At 44.8% G+C, this 22,363-nt stretch overlaps 2 protein-coding genes across 7 annotated transcripts in view; one reads left to right on the plus strand and one right to left on the minus strand.

Annotated features, from left to right (window-relative positions):
• DOCK2 (dedicator of cytokinesis 2) overlaps positions 1-22,363 on the plus strand; it is a 366,360-nt gene that overhangs the window by 174,422 nt on the left and 169,575 nt on the right. The window lies entirely within an intron of this gene.
• INSYN2B (inhibitory synaptic factor family member 2B) overlaps positions 778-22,363 on the minus strand; it is a 108,616-nt gene continuing 87,030 nt past the window's right edge. For 4 of the 6 annotated variants that reach the window (XM_039877621.1, XM_039877614.1, XM_039877597.1 and 1 more), the window contains 3 exons: positions 18,479-20,728; positions 17,300-17,374; positions 778-3,851 (listed from right to left, as the gene is read on the minus strand). In XM_039877621.1, the coding sequence (XP_039733555.1) occupies positions 3,665-3,851; positions 17,300-17,374; positions 18,479-19,824 (1,608 nt within the window). In that variant the 5' untranslated portion in view covers positions 19,825-20,728 and the 3' untranslated portion in view covers positions 778-3,664. Of the gene's footprint in view, positions 3,852-17,164; positions 17,375-18,478; positions 20,729-22,363 lie in introns of all 6 variants that reach the window. The other 2 variants (XM_039877628.1, XR_005656050.1) reach the window with 2 other exon arrangements.

Genomic DNA, 22,363 nt, shown 5'->3' on the forward strand with positions numbered 1-22,363 from the left:
TTAGATACCCTTATAAAGCCCTTGTAAAGCAAAGGTTATGTTCAGCATTATAAGAAAAGGAATCAGAGGCTCACTGAGGTTAGCTTTCCTAAGGCCACACAGCAAAAAGAAGGGAGCAGAGTAATATCAAGCCCAAGACTTTGATTCTGTGTCTAGTTTTTTCCCTCCCTAAATTGGTAAATAAGCTGGTTTTAGATAGTTTATGGACAACTCAGGGAAAAAATTGAATCACATGATGGCAAAGATTTTTTCTTTTCAATTCTCTCTCAAACGTCTGAGTTAATCAAGTAGAAAATAAGCTGGTGTTAAAGTGGCTTTGGCACGTGTTGAGTATCTGCTAGTTTCTTTACAAAGAGAACTGGTCTTAGGCTTAGCACCTTCAATACTCAACAATCTCTAGCAAGAACTTAATAAAATTATATTGATTTCATCTTCTATATTTGAAATATCATATTGGTTTTTCTTGTGGTGGTGATATAAAGTTGCCTTTTAAGGAAGAAAATTAAAGAAAAAATAAAGAAAAATGTTGAATAAATTATAGTTCAGGTGTACGGGCATAATAATGATAAAAACATGAATGTGTATTCATCTGAATGAACTGGCAACTGTCCCATTCATTCACATGGCCTCCCTTGCTCTCAGGACACATGGTACTTCATGTGATCATTCTGGCGCTAAGTTCTGAATCTGTTCTTTGTTTATTTGTTTTCCTGGGAAAATATAGAAGAAATTATAACGAACACTTGCCCTGAAATTAGGACCACAGAGGCATACTCCTAAAGTTTAAGTTTTATAACTCAAATGAACCCAAGCTAGTAATGGAGTCTTAAAACCTAGGAAAAATATGTAAGTTTATTGCAAAAGATAATATCCCATTTAAAACAGTTTAGAAATTTACAAAACCTTACATTATACATAGTCTTTAAGAAGATGCTCTATAGATGAGCTAGTATTAAGTTCCAAGTATAGTGAGTACACATTTTGTTTTTTTAACTACAGAGAAAGCAGCTACATAAACTCCTTAAACTTAAGTTGATGTATCGGTCTTTTTTCTTTTAAATTTTATAAAAGTAATTTTTATTAAATTAATATCTCCCCATAAAACCATATAACCTCAAGTACAGCATTTTTGTAGACTGTCATGGTAGATGTTACATAATATTTTACAAAGAAGCGATTTCCACATGAGTAGATGAGTTTTGGTATATGTATATGTATGGGTTTTTTTAAACACAGAGATGGTCATTTTTGTTGGCAGGAGGGTGTTTACTGAATCCTTTTCCTTCATAACGATTTCAGTGCTCGGTTTCCAGAAGAGACTCCCTTCCCATTTGCAGGTTGGTGGCCCCAGCAATTCTGTGTTGTGCTTAGGTATAGAATCATTATAGTCTCGTTTGGTTGTATTTCAAGAAATGTCAACATTTTCCAGCCCCAATTTCATTTAATTTGGTTGAGGGTTTATCTGAGGTCCCTAACTCAACATAAGAGCCTGACAATATGCACTTCTTAATTATCCAAGGTTCAGATTGTGTAAATGACCTCAGACACCTCTTCATTCAAGGCCAACTTTGGCAAATGACTCAGCTCAGCTCTGGGCCATTTTGTTCATTTGATGCTGGACCATGCACAGAGCTTGTCAAGTAGGAAGAGAAGGTGTTTATATCTTCATTCAAGAGTGGAAAAATTGGCCCTGAAAATTTAAGCAATTTACCAAAGGACAGTGGACTAGACTGTTCTGTTGCCTGGGTCTCTTAATTTCCGGAACAGGATTGTTTTCATTTTAGCGTGCTGCCCGAGAATATAAAGTAATTTGAAAATTAGTGTAAGCAAAGCAAATTAAGATGGAAGCTCTACTACAAGATGAAATTACATAAGAGATCCCACATGATTTTCTTGATTGGATTATCCTCTCTGCTGTTCTTCTCCATTGTTGGGGCCAACTGCAAGTTGATTGTGTGGATACAGAAAGATCTGTGGCTTTCAGCCAGTGGTAGCATATCTTATTGAAATGTGGCTTCTTAAGTATGACAAGTGCATTTATCTTAATTCCAGCTTAACATTATGGATGCCAGTCTCATTTTGTGGGTTTAAACATTACACTAGAAACAGAACAAGAACATCTTGAATGAGATTCCAAGACTTAAATAGTGCAAGCCCAGATTCCTTGCCAAATTTCCCTCTCGCTCTCACTGAAATAGCTTTGTGCACTGCAGCGCTGTGGCAGGGGAAGGTGCAACTGTCAGGGTGGTTTGCTCATTTTGTCTCAGTTTGCAGTGGGGTATGTACATGCCATGTTCACACAGAATGCTGTGTTCTGCAGAGCCTGACTCAGACACCTGATCTTCAGCAAAGGGGGTTATGAAATGCCTTCTTCATTGAATGTCACGTTGGCCTTTAGGATCATCAATCTAACCACAAGCTGGTAGAGAATTTAATGAGAAGGAATATGAACCTTACAACCCACCCTTCATCCCCAAAGTATGTAGCGATTATTTAATTATATTACATTAGTAGTTCGTTCAGCCATGCTAGTTTGACTGGACCCACATGTATGGGGGTCTCGTCAAAAGAATGAGCCAGACTTTAAAAGAATTCAGACTTTCAGAAGGAAATATCTTTAATACTAAAATGGAAAAATATATAAAGGTATCCTCATCCCCAGTCCTGCTGCTTCTGCAATCAGGTGACCATGTCCTGATCTCCAGGAAAGGAGATTATGTAGATTAATATACTTTTGAACCTATCTACAAAGCTGTTGCAGGAATGAATGAATGAATGAATGAATGAATGAGAACCAGTGTTATATCTTATCTTAGTCTTATACATGTTACTGGTAAGATGAAATGGATGAACAAGCTGCTGGATCTCATGGTCTTAAATGTTGCAGGGAAATTAACGTGGAATCTTAAAGTTCAAACCCATCCAGATCCCGCCCATTTGCCAGGCGGTCTCAGGCTGAGAAGCGTGATTGTCTAAGGTGGGCCCTGGAGCAATTACAACTACAGGATAGCCACACCAGCCAGTTCATTATATGCTGCAGTGACCTTACTCTGCCACAGACTGCAAGGCCCACACGGCGTGAGATGACAAATTCATGATTTGGGATCAAGGGGCTAATTAAAAATGAAAATGACCCAATCCACCAGGCGATCTTACATTTTTATGTCCTGCCTATTTCTGTCATACTTATGTGTGCCAATATCATAGAAAACTGCCAGTTTATGTATCTATTTTTTTTCTGGTATATCTGCTTCAAACCCTCTTCTATCTTCCTGCTCTGTACATTTCTTTTTTTCTTGCTTCTGGGATGGTGAAATCAGGTTGGGAAGGAAGTGCTTAGCATCACGGAGGTATTGGAAAGTACGAAGGGGGCCTTGCTCACGGAATCTAGACTCGCAAACCAGGATGTGGCCAGGTTGTGCATGACAGGCAACTAGGCAAGTGGTCACTCCATGGTCCATGAAGTCCTCAGCAGGCGGTGGCCAGCACTCAGGTGAAGCTGGTGGTCAGGCGTCCAGCAACGGCTAACCTAGCCCCGAGTCTGCCCCATTCTGCAGATGGCGTGGCTCACAGGCTGGGGCCTCTGCAGAGAAGGCCTGCGTGCAGTGGCCTCCCCGCCTCGGGGAGGTGTGTAGGGAGGGCAGAGCAGATGGGCCCAGCAAGCTCAGATCCACCAGAAGCATTTCTTCTTCACCTTCTTGGTTTTCCTCCTCAAGTCCTGCTTCTCGGGAACCGGTGCTTCCGCTGGGGACTTGGGTGGGGGAGGTGGCTCCTCAGCTGGTTCCGCTTCTTCCAGACTCTGGAGAACTTCATGGAACCTGCCTTCCTGCTGTCGAAAATCATATTCTACACTGAAAAACACAGAGAATAAGGAAGGAAAGTAAATTCTAATCAGCACATACTGATATAGCATCACCAGTGTCCAACCGACATGGAAGAACATGGGCTTTGAAATCTAGTCCCAGAGCTTAAGTACCTGCAGGCTGTGGGACCTTGGGAAAATTCCGCTGCCTCTGTGAATCTCCAATTTCTCACTGACTGAATTGGTACCCATAATGCATTCCTCTCGGGGATGTTCCCAAGTTTAAATGAGGCATGTAATATAGCAGCCTTGTAGTAGGTGTTCAGTAAACATTGCTCCAGTGTGTCTCGCATTTGTTTAATGCTTCTAATTCTTAATTCCTTTTATATGTCATGCATGAAAACTGCCTCATTATGAGATTTACATAATACAGAATATACAATAAAACTAACAACTCAGTTTTCTTACCTATAAAATGGACATAATATAAGCACCTATCTCAAAGGCTTTCTTTGGAATTAATTATGTATATCGATGAAATGAGAAGGTATAAATGAGGTACTCTGACCAATGCCTGGCATATAGTGAGCCTTCCATCTGTGTTAGTTAGCTCCTGTTGTTTCTGTTACTGTTGTCACCGTTAACATTACTTTTGTTTTTCTATTTTATTTGTGTGTTTTGGAGTTATTAATGTACAGACTCCGTCGTATGGTCTGTACACTGGTCTGTGAGGTAAACAAGTCATCACACACCAGGGTTCCCAGAGGTCGAAACAGTCGGGGCCATGGGGTGCAGAAGCTCCGGCCTATGCAGTGGGTACTCACGCTCCCCGACCTCAGGGGCTTGGGAATCAGGCTGGCAGGCGCCAGGGACTGTCAGCTGCCTCATTCCTCTGGCTCAGCCTCCCCAGAGACCAGGGAGCGGGCCAGAGAAAACAGATCCCGCAGGCTGTGCGTGGGCTCCCTCTGCCCTCAGTTGTCCACTTTCCGCCCTAGGAGATTTACTTGTGGAGGTGTTCCCAGTGCTGCGACACTTGTCAGAAGACTATTAAGCTTTCGCTGTGTTTGTTACCTGGTGTCATACTAGAGCTCTCAGAAGGCCAGAGATGAGGAGCCAGTGTGGGCGTGTGGAAAGCGGAAGAAATGCAGAGTCACAAAAACAGTGCATTCTCCTTGCTTAGCAAGGAGGAAATGAAATGTTTCATATGGAAGACGAAAGACTCCACATTGGTTCGTGATGTGGCATGACTGGCTAAAGCCTTTCTGACCAGCGAAGGCTGAAAGGAGCTATCTATCGTTAAAGGGACACTTGTCCTTGTCTACTGTCCCCATGTCACCCCCCAAAGACCCAGGATCAGACGAAGTGCTGCCAAAAAGACAAATCATCATTGTCACACATGACTAACGAAGCCCCCGAATGGTTTTTTGTGACTGGGAACTGAGATGGAAGAAGCTGAAGTGGCCGATGGGGTGTCTGCTTAGGGACATCAGGGAGGGGTGTCTGATTATTTTTCTTTCTATATTTTCGATAAGCTTCACACAGATTTTCTTCTCGGCTTACATCCTTTTATTTTGTTTCTCCTCGGTCCCCTCTATAGGGACTCTTGGCTGGGCAACCTGTGCCATCTATGCAACATAGACCGTGATTTTCAAAGCAAAGCTCCACATCTGATTAGTTGTGCCATCTTGGGGAAGTCATTTCTCATTTTTAAGCCACAGTGTCCTCTTCTGTAAAAGGAACATGTTACCTACTCATAGGATCTCAGTGAAGTTTAAACGAGATAATGCACATGCATCACTCAGAGCTAGGCACCAAGTAGTCAGCCAGTCATCCAGCAGTCATCTGTTGAGCATCTGCCATGTGCCAGGCCCTGGGCTAGGTGCTGGGGAAGGAGTGATAGACAGACACACAGACGTTCTCCCCGGCTCCCGGGTGCTGGCAGTCCAGTGGCTCTAGGTCCTCAGTAAATGCTAGCCAACATCAAGAGCTATTGGAGACCTTCTAGCCAAAGCCCAGGATATGCCAGGTCAGTAAGCAGAGGCATCCACAGACTCACACGCACTGAGGCTCCCCCTTATAGGACACACTACCCAGTACTGCACCCCTATTCATCTCTCGGTCTAGGGTAGACTTCTGTCTGCCCTACCTACAACCTCAGTCTTCCCAGTGGAAACTTTAGGAGATGGATTTGGAGCCTGGGAAAGGTTTGTCTCCTGCAGCCTCTGCACTGCTTCGAGGAAGAAATTTAACACAGTTAAGTTGCAAACTGATTATCACCCCACCTAGCACTAGTTCAGATAGAGAACATCCGCATTTACAGTTCTAGCTCCTGAAATGGCCTTGCCCTCTCTCTTGAGGCAGAAAAATAACCTTCATCCTAGAGCACCAGGTGGAGCCAAAGAAAGTAAGAACCCCCTGCTCATTCTAAGAATTTTCTTTGCTGTCTGGTGTAAGACATTCCCTCCCTCCCTCCACCCGCCCACGCACCCATCCGTTCATCCATCCTACTCTGGCCCTAACACTGTGCAGGGATACAAAAGTAAGACAGACAGACATAGATACCGCTCTTGTGGGTCTTACGTCCTAATGTGTGAAGCAGATTATTAAACAGTTGCTTTAAAAATATGCTTTGTGTCTATCTCAAATACTCCTACTTTTCAGCTTTTCATTCATACACCTCTGCATATAATATGAACACATAAACCAGCTTCCTTCTTCTCCTTATATGTGACATTTCTCTGACTTCATAATTCAAGCAAACAACAACAGACCACCTGAGTGTATCAAGACTTACAATAGTGTCCTAATACCAATAACAAAATAATAATGCTCTGGGTGAATCCAGAATGTGTACAGAGTTGGCAGGCTTGTAGAAAGAAAAACCAGGAGACAGAATGTAAACTCCGTGTCACTGTCACAATTCAAAGTGCAGCACAATATAGAGGATATTGCGAGGGCTCTCAAGTGAAATACTCTTGGGTTTGAACCGAGGCTGCCCCACTTACTGGCTGGGTGACATTGGGCAAGTTGCTTCCCTTTCTGAGACTCGGATGAAAGTGGGGGTTATAAAGCTATGTCACTGGGTAGTTGCACAGACGGGACAATAACAGGTGAAATGTCCTCACGTAGGATATGGTCTCTGCCCACTCTGCTCTTCACTAAGTCTTTTGTCTTCCTATCTTAGTGACCGAAGCCTCACCTCCTCACTCATACCTTAAGCTCTTCAGTAATTGTATACTTTGCCAGCAACATCACTCTTCACCCCTCCCCTCCATGTACATTCAGGAAAGAATACATTCTATGTTTCTATGGAAACACCACAGGGTTCCATTATAATCACTGGGACATAGAGAGTTACCCCCACCCCTCTTGCAACTCCCCATACTGGTCTTGACAATTTAAAGGGGATTGAAAGTGACTTTCTTTTCAAGGCCAGGCAAATAGCATAGTATAGAGAAGTGTGTGCACTTTGGAAAGAAATTGATTAATGTTTTTTAGGCCAAAGCAATTTATTAACATAAAGGAAAATTGTCGCTTTCCTTCTTATTCTTCCATTTGACAAACTACTGTTTGGTTTGAGGGAGAGGAGAGGGCGTGTATTTTGTTTTGGTAGCAGCTGCCTTATGAGCTGGGGCGGGGGGGCAGTGCTCTCTCTCTCATCTCTTTTTCACCTTGAAGCTGGGTGGAGAAAAAGAGATAACCCACCGTAATCAGCAGCCTCTTAAAAAGAATAAATTGCCTACTTGGTGAGAATTCAAGGAGTAGGTTGTTTGCAGATTCTGGGGAACGGCCATCTGCCTTGTGTTTGGTGTCAAGGTGAAATACCAGTTACTTTTCTAACCTCCTCTCCCCTTCTCTCCTTCATCAGAGCCTCCTTGTCCCCCTCCCCCCGCCCCCTTATTATCTTCCGCCATCTGTATTCCATATGGATGAAGAGGAGGGCTGAGTGCTTACTCTGTAGAGCTTCGCCTCACAGTGGGGGCTAATTGTAGCCAAGAAATTGTTACGATATAGAATTTGGGCCTAGAACCATTGAGACAGTGTAGAACATTCAGTCTGTGAGGTTGTTCCTCTGAGGGTGCATGGAATACCTGACACCTGGTTCGGGGGTGCCCGGTTCATTGTCTAGGGAGCCCAAGAGCCCCCCAGCCAAGATGTGTGTGCATGGTTCCACATTGCATTTAGAAAGTGAAAGTAAACCAGGGGTGGAAGAAAGGTTTCAGATTTCTTTCTTGAGGGCACCTCACTAATCTAGCTGACAGATCAATGCTCTAGCCATCATGTGAGGTGAAAGGCAGAAGGATATTTTGCTAGGTAATTGGAAGTGGTGGGAAGCTTAAGTCATGGATTGTCTGGGAGAAGAAAGAGTGAGAAGCAAAACGTAGATAAATACATTAGTACATAAGCAAACCACAGAGCCAGGTTCTGGATGCAGTATCTTGGCTGGGCAAACTGAAGTTGGGTGCACCAAAAAGAGATAAAAGTTGACATCAAAACAAATAAACAATAGAAACCTCTTACTTTTATATAGCACTTTCAAAGTGCAAACACTTCAGATCTGTGTTTTCATTTTATCCTCGCGATAGCCCAAGAAGATGGGAAGGTTGTTATTATCCCCATTTAGCTGACAAGTGAGTTGGCAAAGAGAAGTCGCACTATGAGTTATGATCAGAATCTAAGCCTGGTTCCCAGACTTGTAGTCCATCCTTTCTCCTACAGAGGGATCAAACATTTTGGCCCAGGGCCTGGCTGTCACCAGGGTCTTATTCTAAGAAAGAAATAACAAGACAGTACCTAGACCATGTTAAGTGAGAATACATGGTAATTTAAATGAATAATAATAACAATTAGAAAGAGGAGGGGGAGGGAGGGAGGAGGAGGAGGAGGAGGAGAAGAAAGAGGACCATGGCTCACAGAGTGAAGTCTGTATTGTAGACACGACACTACAGATTTAGCAGTTCTTACATATCTCATGTAATTCTCACAGCTCCACTAGAAAGATATGGTCTCCATTTCACAAAGGAGGAAACTGAGGCAAGGGCAGGTTAAACGTGCTTCCAAGGGCACACACCCGAAAGCGACGCGGGCGGGATTTGAACCCAGAGTGCCTGACTGCAAAGCCCATGCTCTAAGCTACGCTGTGCTTAGGAACACGGTAGTCTTCACCTGTGTGAGATCCAGGCTGCCAGATGTGTGTGCAGTGGGGGTGCTGATGTGGTGGTGATCAAGGCCTGGGGCACCTAAATGATCCCACAGGCCCCTGTGGGATCAGACCCGACCTGAAGCTGGGCTGCATGCGCTGACCGGCCCACCCTGAAAGAGTGTTTTCAGACTATAGGGCCATTCAGACAGGCAGGCCACACACCTGGAGAAGACGGGCACCCTTTAGCAGTCAGCTCGGTCAAGGTGATATCAGGCTCAGCAATCTTAGAGACTAGGCAAGCTGCTGAGGTCTGCAGTGGGCCCTTTGCATTTCCTTCTCAGCACGTGGGTCTTGGTCTTTTATAAAGAGAAACAGTGACAAGCCACTGCCATAAACCATATGCTCCAAGCAGGCTGGCTGAGAAACAAATGATCTATGGCATCTCCCTGAAGAGGAGACATCTTCCAGATCCTGGACCCCTCTCTACCTCTTCATCTCTGTTGAGTGTTCAGTGACCCCTCTTGCCACAGGGCCCAGGTGCGCCACAGATTTAGTGACCTCCTGCAACTTTCTTATTTAAAGGATCAGCTGTGAGAATAAATGGAATCAGCAAGGGCAGTTTGGTTCCTGACTACTAGGATAAATCATGTCACTTTGGAAAGTGTCTTTGGGAGAGAATCACAGTCCAGGAAAGTAGGACTTTTAGTTAGTTCATTTTTCCCCCAGCCTGGAAGGGATATTGTTCCTAAAACCTTCTCCTAATGACCAGTTTGCTTCTTATTTATAGGGTGTAATTTTAAGCTTCACAACTTGCACTCATTTCGAGTTGGCAAGTGCACCCCTTCTCCCAGGGCATCTGTCAGCTGACGACACCTAAGAGAATTGCACGTTCTCCTCTTGGCACATAAATAATCAGGACCAAGCTGCAGAAATCTTCACTGCTGATCACTCTGTGGAAGAAATCTGCGCTCTGGCCTCTGTGGCTCTGTGTCGAGAAGGGCTTCACATTAAGTCCTCAAAAAGGGTAGGTCAGCCCAGAGAACTTTAGCACATATATTCGCTGATTATGCAAAGTCAAAGATAAGAAGGGAAGGGACAGGAAAAATCTCCTGAAAGCAGGACCTGTGTAAGCCCTGGCCCTGTTGGATCTTGGACAAGTCACATAACCTTAGTGAGTCTCAGTTTTCTCACCTGTAAAATGGGGATCATAACCATACTCATATTTTAGCGTCGTCGGAGGTCTGAAATGAGATACTACATGCACGGTGTTTAGCAAAATGCCTGGCACAATGCCTGGTATGACAAATGGTAATGAACGTTACGTTAACTTGACAGAGAAATAAAGATTGGGTCATTCTGTGGTCGACCGTGGCCTCCGTGCCAGCAGCCGTTCGTTGTTATTCCTGTGAAACTCTCAGCTTGCTTGATTTTATATTTATGGCATGTTTCAGCCTCTTTAGTTATTAACGCATTAAAATAGGTTTCATTTTTATTGCAGATAAATTGCTGATGCTGTAAATCCTACTTCCTTCCCCTTAACACTCCAGAGACTAGAGGCAAATGTCTTGGGGATCAGTCTATAGGGGCTCAGAGAAATTTCCACATGCACCCCAGACTGTATGCCTGTTTCCTAAAGAGACAGCTTGAGCTATATTTGGTGACAGTTGTTTTGGGGAGGCTGGTTGGTATTACCATAATGTTCACTTTCTAGCGTTTAAAACGAATGCTGCTCAGTCCATATTGTAGTGTGATGAGAAGTACAAATGCATCTGCGATTACTCGAAAGTACTTTTTAGTTATTTCAGTAGCTTTATAGTTATTTTTCACCACGGATTTCATTGCTGGCCAGAGAAAGGACTGTGACTGGAAGATCAGGCTTTCACAGTGTATCTGGCTCCATGCTGGGAGAGCATCATGGGCAGACCAAAGGAAAGTACTAAATAATTTAAGTTGGATCTAAACCCACAGGCCTGGCGCATATTACATTTCTAGTGAAATGCCCTTTTCTTGGTTAGGTAATAGCTTTAAGTGGCAGGCAAGGCCAAGACCCAGTGTTCAAAAAGCCTAACCATAGAAGGAAACCCAAGAAAGGCTTCCAGCACCACCAGCTGTGTGCCCCTGGGTGACTCATGCAGCTCTTCAGGAGGTGAAGGCCTGTCTTTTCTCCTGCAGGGCAAACGGCTCTAAAGCTTTGGCGTGTGCTCCACAGAGACCCCTTACGATACTTTCTGATGATCAAATCTGAGGGGTCAGCGCCAGGAACAGGGATGCTGGTTGCTGGGTACAAAGGGAGGCGCCTGCAGTAAATCTCCTTTAGAATATCCATAACTTCTCTGTCTGGTTCAAAAGCAGTTGTAACAATGGAGGACTCAATAATGATAAAAAAGAAGCCTATGGTCTGTGGAGTTTGAGGAAATGAGAGGACTCAGCATCCAGCCTCATGCGTATTACCTGGTTCAGGAGCATGGCGTGACCGCACCCCCTCCCTAAGAGGCCATGGTGCCGGGCAGCACTTTGCACACCCGCCCTGTCAGGTACCTGTAATTGATCCTCCAGGGGGCAGTTCCTAGCCTCTTGGCCTCACAGTAGCATTGGGCATTGACTGGTCTTAACCTTGTTGGAGGAGGAATGTCAGCAGGCATGCTCATCTCAGATGAGGCCCAAGGAGATGGAAGATGTGGGGAGAAGGAGACTCATCCCGCGGTTGGTTCCAGGACACCCACGGATTCCAAAATCCGTAGATGTTCAAGTCACCTGCACCCCCTAGTTAGGTCTGTATATCACTGTCCAACTCTACCATTGAAACCAATCAGAAAAGTAAGGCATCTTTCCAATGATTCATTTAAAACAAAAGTATTTCATTAGCAAGAATTTTCTATTCATGGACATGTAGGCTGGTTACAAAAGTTCCTAGTAAATCGCCCTTTCCTTTCAAGACCCTGATTTTACATATTTGAATGTTTCTCAAGCTTCATTGGGATCAGAATTTGCTGTAACTGCAAATTTCCGTCTTCCACCCCACCCTTCTGATTAAGCAGATTTCGGGAGTGATGCCCAGCAACCACTATTCACAGATATCCATGAGACTGTGATGCAGATGACCCAAGATCACACTTTGAAAACACTATTTTGGTCCTGCCTCTTAAATGCAAACTCTCAGGATGCCCTAGGCTAAGTAGAACTCAGCCATATCATATTCCGCTGAACCCTAACACCCCTCAAGTGAGTCTGGCTTCTGAGGGCAGCCTGCTGTGGAATCTGGCTAGCAGGCAGGTAGAACTGAATTCTGATCTTGTCATTGCTTCTTAATTAGTTCCAGAATAATTGCTCAAGAGACTCACTCTCTCAGCTTCAGCTGTCTGATCTGAATATTGTACAGATGCCTACCATGCAGGGTTTGGATGTTCTACCAAGAGAACCTGCAGACCTCATGCATTAATCACCTCTCCCAAAGAGGTCACTGGTGTAGTTCCAATGCCACAGAAGGGAGATGTTTTAGCATAGATGGAGTTTGTGGTTTTGTACAAATCAAGCTTTGCCTTTCCTACCATAGTGGGCGCAGCAGTACTGGGCAATAATGGATGAGCATGATCAACAAGGATCTCAGTGTCCTGTGAAATTGCAACAAGCTTTCTGAGTCATTGAAGGAAGATTTGATTAGGTTTGTCTCATTGAGAGTATGTAACATTCCATGTATTTGAAAACTGACAGCTAATGTCCTACATTCAGTCATTTGTTTGATTCAGTTCAAAAGGATGTACTGTGGACCTGGTACATAGAAGCCCTCCTTCCCTAATAAGAACATTTGATTAACTAAGACCCTCTATTTCCCCACCCAACGGTAGGGGCACACACAGGTGGTAACAATGGTGTTCCTTTTGGCCAGTCTAAATAACTGTCTCTAGCCCACCACTGCTTTTTATTCCTCCCCTAGTCAGTATTGCCATTCCCTTCTTTGCCAACAATTTATCGAGCACCGACTGTGTATTAGACACTGGCCCATGACTTTGAGATACTAGCCATTTGCTGATGGAAAGAAACCCATAAATACTGCGATACAATGCAGTAGGGTAAATGGCATAGCAGAGGGAAGCACATACCCTGGTAGTCCTTCTCGGGAAGCAGGATAAAGTTATCCAGAGATTTTACCTGGATTTTAAACTGAGAGACTAGGAGATGTTCAGACAAAGCAAAGGCGTTACAGGAAGTGAGAGAACTTAGGCAAAGGCACCAAGGTGTGATAGAACACATGGTGTTTGAAGCCAGTCGAGTAGCTGGAGAGAAATAGAGGAGATGCAGCAGGTAAGAAATTTAGCAGCATTTTTAAAGAGGCTCGAAAAATTAGCAAAAGGAAATAATAGCAACCAGGACAAGATCATTGAGCAGGGAGAGTGACATGGTCCGATTCTACTTTTCAGATACTTTAGCAATCCATGTGGAAGATTACTTGAGATGGTGCCAAAGGGACCTTTGGTGAAAAAGACTGGTTAGAGTTCAGGCAACAAATGATGAGGGCCTTTACTGACCAGAGACAGAGGGGATGGAGCGAAGGGGCTGGATTTAGCAGGTGGAATTGGTAACCAATTTGCTGTGTGTTGTGAAGAAGAGTGAGGTTATGGGAACTATAGTTTTTTTTATGGAGTCATGGTTAATTGTACTGAACAAAATAAGAAATAGAGGAAGAGAATTAATTTTGTGGGGGGAAATAAAGAGTGTGTTTGGTATCAGGTGAATCTGATATGCCTTTGATATATTAAGTTGGAAATATCTGTAGTTAGTTTATATATCCCTATAGTTAGGAGAGAGAGAAAGATGGAGGAGTGGGGAGGGAGGGAAGAGAGAGAAAGAGGGAAAGGGAGAGAGAGAGAGACAAAACATGCTGACAAAAGAGGTGGTAGGGGAAGAAGGTGGTGTCATAAGAAAGATTTCCTCTTCTCCTTTAAAACACTTGAGGCATTTTACGGCTTAAAGCAAGCAGATTTTTCCTGGGAGCTACGTCCAGAAAATAAATGCATGATCAGGATAGTCAAAGCCTTCCAAAGAGGCTCAGTGATCATTTTTAGAGTGAACCTAAAGCACAGGGAGATCTGGCTGGAGGAACAGAGAGGGGAGCGAGGAAGGGAGGAAGGATGTGGCTCAGAGAGGCCTGGTGCCTTTGAAAGAGGAAAAGGAACTGACTCCTTAGGGCATCTTTTCTCAAACTTCAATAATCCATCCACCCACCACCGTTATGTTTTTTTGTTTTTTGTGTTTTGTTTTGTTTTGTTTTACTTAATTGGTTTATTTGTTTATTTATTTTTGCTCTCTAAATTAATTTCCTTTTTAAACTTAAAAACATTTATGCAAAATAGGCAATATCGCTTTTGAAAATGGAGACCTGCATGATTTACAATGAATATTTAGGGGGACTAATTTGAAAAGTTAAAAGCTTCAATAAACATCTTAAAATGATTACATTCTGGCTAGATACTGTTGCTTGCCTATGGCTGTGAACATGAGTCCTGCTCTCTCTTGGCAAAGAAGGGTGATAAATAAGCATTAGAAAGGTTTTGAAGACATTCTAGCACAAATCCTGATTTCCCCCTCTAGGCAATCACAAGGATTGAAATAAATTTGGAAAGAGAACAACTTTCTCACTAAGTAATTCATGTTATTTAATTTTGGGTGCCACAGGTGGCAGTCACCCAACTCTTTGAGAAAAATGTCCTAGAATTAATGCTAAGGAGAGATGAGGAGTCTGCTGGAATCATCTTGAGGCAAAGAGCCAATTCCCGCCCCCTTCCCTTGGAGCCTGCAGCGGTCAGAACTTACAGGAGCCCATTCTCCCTGGTGTAAGGAATACTCTGGAAGAGGAGAGCCATGCGTGGATGGAATCCTTAGGCATCTGTGTTGGTGCTGTGCTTCCTGGTGAGATGGGATCTATGGAAGGGCTCCATGGTAAGGAGAAAGCCCAGGAGGCTTACGGGGTGGTGGCCAGAAGGCTCCTCTTGGAGCAGAGAGAACGAGTTGGACAGAACGGATGACCCCGCGTGTGTTGATAGAAGCAAGTAGTAGTAGCCATAGCCTTTGGCTGACTGAGCCACTTAGAAAACCTTATGTGTTGCTAACTTAGCAGCAACATCTCCAGAGAAGAAGGCCCGGCAGGCAGTTCAACATGCGCCCGTGCGCTTTATGGACAGTGACGTGCGCTGGGCCCATCCGTCATCAGGGAGAGAGACCTCAGCTTAACAAGGCCTGAGGATGAACATTTCACATCACTTATTCATTGGTTTGTAGATCTGACTTTTCAGGACACAACATAGAGTTTGAAGTCATTTGAAATGTTAAAAAAAAAATGACACATCTCATCTTCCCACTGTTACTATGATGGGATGTTTTTCTGATCTCTTTGCTTTCATCAAATTAATTGCCTGTTCCTTTGCAATGGCTTAGATACAAGGATATAGATACTGTCTGGAGGAACAGTTTGGCTTTGAATGGTAATGTGTAATCAGCATGCAATGGCTGTTCTTGGAAAACTGGAAAGAGATGTATGCATGAGCCTTACTAACCCATCCAGGGGTGTAACTTAATTTAGAATGTTTGCTTGGGATGTTTAAAGTAGGTACTAGAAAAATGCCAACAGTCTCGGACTTGTTGGAAGGTCATAGCTTAGCCAAATATTGCCACTTTTAATTCAACACAGAACATCAGAATGTCAGAACTGCAAAGGACCATGGGGACCATCTAATTAAAGGACCTCATTTTTCAGAGGAGGAAACTCAGAGGCCAGAAGTGATTCGCCCAGGGCCAGGCCATGAAACTCACAGTAGACCGAGAAATAATCGCTTGTCCTTTTCATTTGCATAAGCTAAATAAAAAGTCATCTTAAGTTAATAGAAAATACATCATCTGGCTGATGAAGAAAAGAGACTATCCAAAATGTAAAAGGAGGTTAGTTAAAAATAATTCTTGTTTGTGATGAATAGTTTTTGTATTCCCTATCTGTCTAGACATTTAATAATTTTTGTCCTCCTAGTGCTTAGAAAATTTGCTTAAGATAGGAAATATAAAAAAAAAGGAGCAGAAAAGGTAGCGATTGATGAGACAGAGACTGCCTCCTCACACTTTCCAATGTCACGAGCCTTTTCCAGGGGATTTTTTTTTTTTTTTTTAGGAGCTATTTTACACTTAGATAAAGGGCATTTTCTGTGCTTGGTCCTGGGCTTCTGCCATTTGGTGAAAACATTGGTTCTGTGGCTCCTAAGGGCAAGGAACCAACAGTTCAATGAGAAAATGGCCGAGGCTCTGCCTGAGGGTCGGGGCCTCCCACCTTCAGGTCTCCGCCCCCTTAGGGTGAGACCTCAGGGTTCTGCAGCCCAGAAGGAAAACTGTTAGAAGAAGACACAGGCAACCCAACTGGGCTGCTTTTCTCACCTGAGAGAGAACCTAACAGAGAAAGCAAAACCATACACTGTCAAAATCAGATGCCATCAACTGAAATGACTGCTTCTGACCGCTTTTCCACCAGGCCACTGGAATGGGCGTCCCGCTAAGGGCATCGATCTTTCTAGCAATAACAGTAATAAGCCCTTGGATTTGTACAAAGGTTTACAGTGACAAAAAGCGCTCACATATATTTCTCATTTACTCCTCGTGGCAACTCCATATAGGGATAATCATCCCCACTCTACGCAGGAGAAAACCGAGCCGCAGGCAAGTTAGCAGACATCTGAATGGGATTCTGACTCTTAGTTCAGTGCTCTCACCACTTTATGATGTTTTCCTTCTATTACTTATAAAAATCCACCTTATTGCAGCAGCCTTACCCCCTGCTGGAAGGAAACGATGTACTTAGAAATGAACACAAAGTGCTTAGCCTGTTTCTTGACACATAGTAAATGCTTGCCATCTGATAACTACTGTTGAGGAAGAGGCACTGTGGTGGAATAATCTCCATCACAGCGTTTGGAATCCGAAAGATCTAGATTTGAGTCCTGAGCCTGGCCCCTTCTGCACTCTGAAAATGCTTTCTGTGAGCTGGGCCAAATGTCTCGACTTCCTTGGGGACATTAACACCTACCTCATAAGACAGAATTTTGAAATGTGATGCATATGTGCATGCAGAGCTTTGTAAGCTGTCTATACTTAGTGTTCAGTAAGTGTAGGGATCATTATAGACCTTATTGCAAGGAGGAAAGCAATGCCTGTCTTAGTAGAACCATTTCACAGTTAAGCACCTTGATTTTTAAGTCTCTGGTATTCAAAGGCTTCCTGTCTTTGCTTCCTCCTTGACTTTCTGCACCTAAGAGAATTTATGAGAGTGTTCTGTGGCCCCCACAGCTTCCATGCCGGTCTTTGTTGTGGTCAGGTACCTGTATATGATGCATGCCGTGTTCTGGCAGGTACTGCAATTGTTGAGATCTTGGCCAGTTCGATAAAAGTTGCGCCTGCAAGATAGAGCATTTGCTGGGTAAGTCTATGGGCAAAAGTCCCGTGGGATGCACGCAATTCTACCGACCCTTTCCTGCAGCCCAACATTGTCCCTCTCATCGGGAGCAAGGCTCTTAATTTGCATGACCATTACAAATAAGGAAACGGGAACCCCATAATAATAGGACCTCATCTTTAGAGAGCTTTATAAATGTTTAAGCACTTAAAAATCTGAGATTTTTTCATGCCGACAACAATCCTGTGAAATAAGTCAGTTATTCTTAATCCCTTGTATAGAGGGGAAACAGAGTAGAAGGGAGGTTATTAAAACTCCTGACCTCTGAATTCAGTACATTTCTCTCTGTACCCATCACAGAGCTTCTCTCTTATAAGACGATGATGATTCTGATGTATATCAGCAAGTGTCACTTGATTACTTCTGTCTCCTACTTTTCTGTTGATTCGCTTTCATCATTCCTTCTTCTCAGTCTTTAGGGAGCACATTTTTCTAGAGATGAACATTGCACACCTAAATAAATAACTGCCTTTCCCTCCCCAGACTGGTGCTGAGTCACCCAGGAAAGCATTTTATCTTTGCAGAATTGTGATTTCATTTCAGTTTCTACTTAGTTGGTCAGTGATGGACTGGCCCATGCCATGAAAGTGGTCAGTGGAGGGGAAGGTCACCAGTAAGCTTGGTGGCCACCTTGAGTCCTTTGTGAAAAACACACAGATAACCAAAATACTGTGCAAATACTGTGACTTGCTTCAAGGATGGGGTGTGGGAAGTACCTGCATGCTATCATTTTCCCCCATCATTTTTTAGCTGGGCCCCCATCTTAATAAAAAGCATTTTTCACCCCGCTACTTCATATGTCCCCTTTCTCCAGTCTGTTAATATTTGGAAACAAAGACGAATAGCCGTGGAAAGCCACCCAAGCTTAGGACTGAATGGAGCCTAATCGGAAGAGAGGGGAGGCCATTGCCTATGATGGGGAAACGACCAAACCTCAAACACTTTGGAGACACTTTACTAATGAAAACCAATGCTCTCTCTCTGCCCCGTTCTGGCAAATGACTTAATCCAGTAGTTTTTAATATTAAAAAAAAAATCACCTTACCCTTCCGTGAGAGCCCGAGCTTTCTCCAAGTCTTGAATGACATTCAAAAGGACTTTAATTTTCTCTTGATTCGAGTGCAGAGATTCTTCCACCGATTGCAGTCGGCCTTGGAGGTCGCAGAGTTCGCCCCTTGCCAGGTGAATTTGATTGATCCCGCTGATCTCCCTGTGGCTCTGAAATCTAGTCTCTCTCGTTGGAAGAAAGGATGGCAGGTGATCATTTCCTGGGCAATTTCGAAACTCCGGGGTGTCCGACTGCGTGGGGTTCTTTGCCGTCTGCTCCTTACACTCAGGGACAGATTCTGATGAGTTGTTAGGTTTGGGTGCCAGCAGATCCTGGTGACTGTTACTCGAGGAAGAACAGTCTGAAGCCCCTCCTGGGTGGGCGGGCTGGCTGCCAGAGCCTGGTGAGGGGGAGTCGTGAGTCCGTGGAGCTGAGGGAACACACATTTCCTTTGACCGAGATGACAGTGGGCCAAAGCCTTTGTCATCAGAGTTGTCTTTGGGCAAAAGCAGTTCGGTGTTAAGTGTCCCCGTGCCTGGCATGTGGTTGGCACCGCTGGTGGCATTTACACGGGAGGCGGGGCTTTCTGCATCCGATGGCGGCGCTCTTCCCCCGTCTCCTGGACACATGTCAGCCAGAGGGTGGAGGGAGTTGCTTATCTCTGCAGACCTGTCTTGGCTGGAAGTGGGCTCTGCAGCTGCCCAGGTGGGACTGTGGTAAATGTCCTCCGGGACCTGAATGGCAGCTGTTGCTTTCTCTGAGGCTCTCCAGGTCCCTGCTTCCAGGCGTATGCTAACAGGCCCGTTGCTCTGCACCTTGGACATTCTAGGGAGGAACGGGTGGGACACCTGGACCCTTCGAGGCCCATCTTCAAGATGCTGAGCCAGCCTTAAGTAGGCAAGGTCAGAAGACACAATGTCCTGTTCAGAGAGGTTGCCATTGACCTGGATGGCACTTTGGGATGCGGTTGGCATTTCCACCAGTGACTTGCTGGTTGTGAGTCTCTTCCTTTTGAAAACCGGGAAATGCTTCCTGAGACTGGGGGAGGTTTGGATCCCGATGTTTTGAAAGCCCCCTGCCTTCTGGGCCCTGGGGAAGGAGAGCGAGTAGGTGGGGAGATGATGGTGCCGGGATGCTTGAGTCTTGCCCATCACAGTCGGGTCTTCAGAAGTGTGGACATCCGCCTCAGCTAGGCCAGGCGGAGTCTTACTGGTCCCATCTTCCTTGAATCGCACCTGCTGAGATTTGCTCCTGCGGTGGTGTGGTTGCTTCACAAACTCCACAGACTCTAGACTGTTACGCTTTAGAAGCACAGGACGCACTTTCATATTTTGCTGGGCCATTGAGCCTCAGTTGAAAGGATTGGGACCCTGCACTTCTCCCGGGCACATATCCTTAGGTCTTTGGAGCAGCATCTGATGATGGCATCTCAGACTCGGAGGTCCGCCAGCCCAGATGGAGTGGCCCTTTCCTCTGAGTCTGAGAAGCTGTGTTGGCCATTCCTAGCCTGCAGATTCTAGTTGCGAGCTATCTGGAAGGCTTCCCTTGCACTTAAAATATTATTTCATTGCGGTGATAATTGCCACTTAGATAAACAATGAGTTAGGCTAATTATTAAACCTCCTATCTACCAAGAGAGCTGGTAAGCTGTTTATCAAGGGAGGCTGGCAGGCAGTTCTGATCCTGGAAAACGCTTGCTGTCTTGAACAAAAAGACAACAAAAGTACCATTTAGAGGATAGCGTCAGACTCCCGATGCGTAAATTCCAAAAGAAACCTGCTACTTCTGGAACAGATGGCTTCCTTTACCGGAGCATCGATTTCCAGTGTGAAAAACTACAGGAAACTTAAACACGTCTTCTTTCCATAGCACGTAAACCGGCAGAGAAATCAATGACCTGGGGGTTGGCTTCTTTGATAATACATGATGCCCCTAAGAGAATGTCCCCATTTCTGTCAATGGCAGGTCCCTCCCTCGGTGACATTGTTTTCTTTCATGCTCTGCCCCTCTTCTTCAGCGAGGGAAACTTATCTTCCTAAATAGACTCACAAAACCCAGTGAGGCGTGGCCAGGACGAGGCTGAGGCATCTGAAGGCATGCAGAGGGCAGAGTCCCTGTGGTGGTTCACATGTGGGCACAGTGATCCATGAGTGCAGCCTCTGGGAATCTAAGCTGAGAATGGCTGGCACTTGTCCCTGGGACTCAGGGTCTGAGACCTGGCCATCTTTGCCGGCAGGCAAGAATAGTCTGAAAGGGAAGAGACAACAGTGACAGCTGAAAATGCAGTTCCCGAGGACCTGCGTTTCTCTCCAAATTCCAGCCTCCCAGCCGGGTGCTTCTGAGTGGGTGGTCTGGGAGTAAGTCCACCACACTGCCCTTCTTTCTGTCCCCCTAGTAAGCCAGCCATCTCATGGCTTCAGGGCCTCGGAACTAAATGCCTGTCCGACTGATTCGTTTTCTCCTCCTACTCCAGGCATCACCTAGCCCGCTCCTATTCACCTGCGAAGTGCCAGCTTAAATGTCACTTCCTCAGGAAAGCTTTCCAATGACTCCTCCCTCACGTAAACTCCAGTGCCAGACCACGTCAGGACCCCGTTCTACCTTCTCGTCACGTCCCTCATAACACCGATTGCAGCTGTCCTTAAATAAGCATGTGTGTGTGTATTTATTTAGCGTGCATTTCTCCCACTGCCCTGTAAGCTCTAGGGAGGCAGGGGCCAGAGCCAACTTATTCTCCTCTTGGCTGCTCTCAGCCCCGTTTGGGCTCCCTGTGGGTGCTTAACGAGCATTTGCTGAAAGAGTAGATGGCTGAATGAAGGTCTTTAGGAAGCGAAGGAGAGCCTGGTCGTGGGGGTTCCTGGGGTGTCCTGCCAAGGCAACAGGATGGTGAATTCTCTCTGCTACGACTTTACTCTGAGGACAAGACTTTCCCTAACATCTTCATTTTTAATTGCTTTCCAGGAGATAAATGTGCATACAATTCTCTGTAGAAAGTATACCTTGTAATAAAACAGTTACCATTTATTGAACATTTATTTTTACTGTGCTGAGGGCTGTACAGGCATTAATCATAACAACTCTCATTTACTGAGTACTCGCTAATGTGCCAGGCGCTGTTCTAAGCACTTTCCAAGCTGGAACTCATTCATTCCCTACTCTGTCGTGGTGGGTACTATCATTATCTCTATTGTCAGTTGAAGAAGCTGAGGCCCGGAAAGGTTAAGTAACTTGCCCAAGGACACGCAGCTAGTGACAGAGTCAGGTTCTGAACTTAACCATTCTGGCACCACAGCCTGTGCTCTTAACCTCTACACTCCACTGCCTTTCCAATATTGCATGATCTCATCGATCCTTACAACGGACCTATGAGATACCGAGATTCCTATTGACCGATGAGGAAACTGAGGCTCAGAGAGGGTACGTACTCAATGGAGGAGCTGAGATGTGAACCCAGGTGTCTATGATTCCAGAGTCTGGGTTCTTAGCTATGAGCTTATAACTTAGTCCCCTTGGGATCTGCCCTGTGTGCAGACAGGTGCCATAAGTGATTTGAGAACAGTTTGAAGATCTCCGCAGGTCTAGAGAGATGCAGGGGACTAACCCCTGGCCTTGACATGGCAAAGTGAACCTGTTTGCCACAAGTCCAAGGGATCATACTGGGATGAGCAAGTTCGAAGCCTGTCTAGGTTGACCAAAGTATTTTAGAAGAAGTCAAAAGTGATAAAATAGACTACATTCTGTCTGTGGTGCCCAGCTTATCATGAAGGTTGAAACCTCTGACTTCTATAAGCATGGGTGCTTTGCTCCCCAAACATTCTCCATGCTGCTCTTTTGGGGTACCCATTTTGTGGGTGAAATGTATGCCTTTTTTTTCTCAGTCTT

This window comes from Pteropus medius, unplaced genomic scaffold (assembly GCF_902729225.1).
Source record: "Pteropus medius unplaced genomic scaffold, Ma_sr-lr_union100, whole genome shotgun sequence".
In the NCBI taxonomy this organism is placed as follows: Eukaryota; Metazoa; Chordata; class Mammalia; order Chiroptera; family Pteropodidae; genus Pteropus; species Pteropus medius.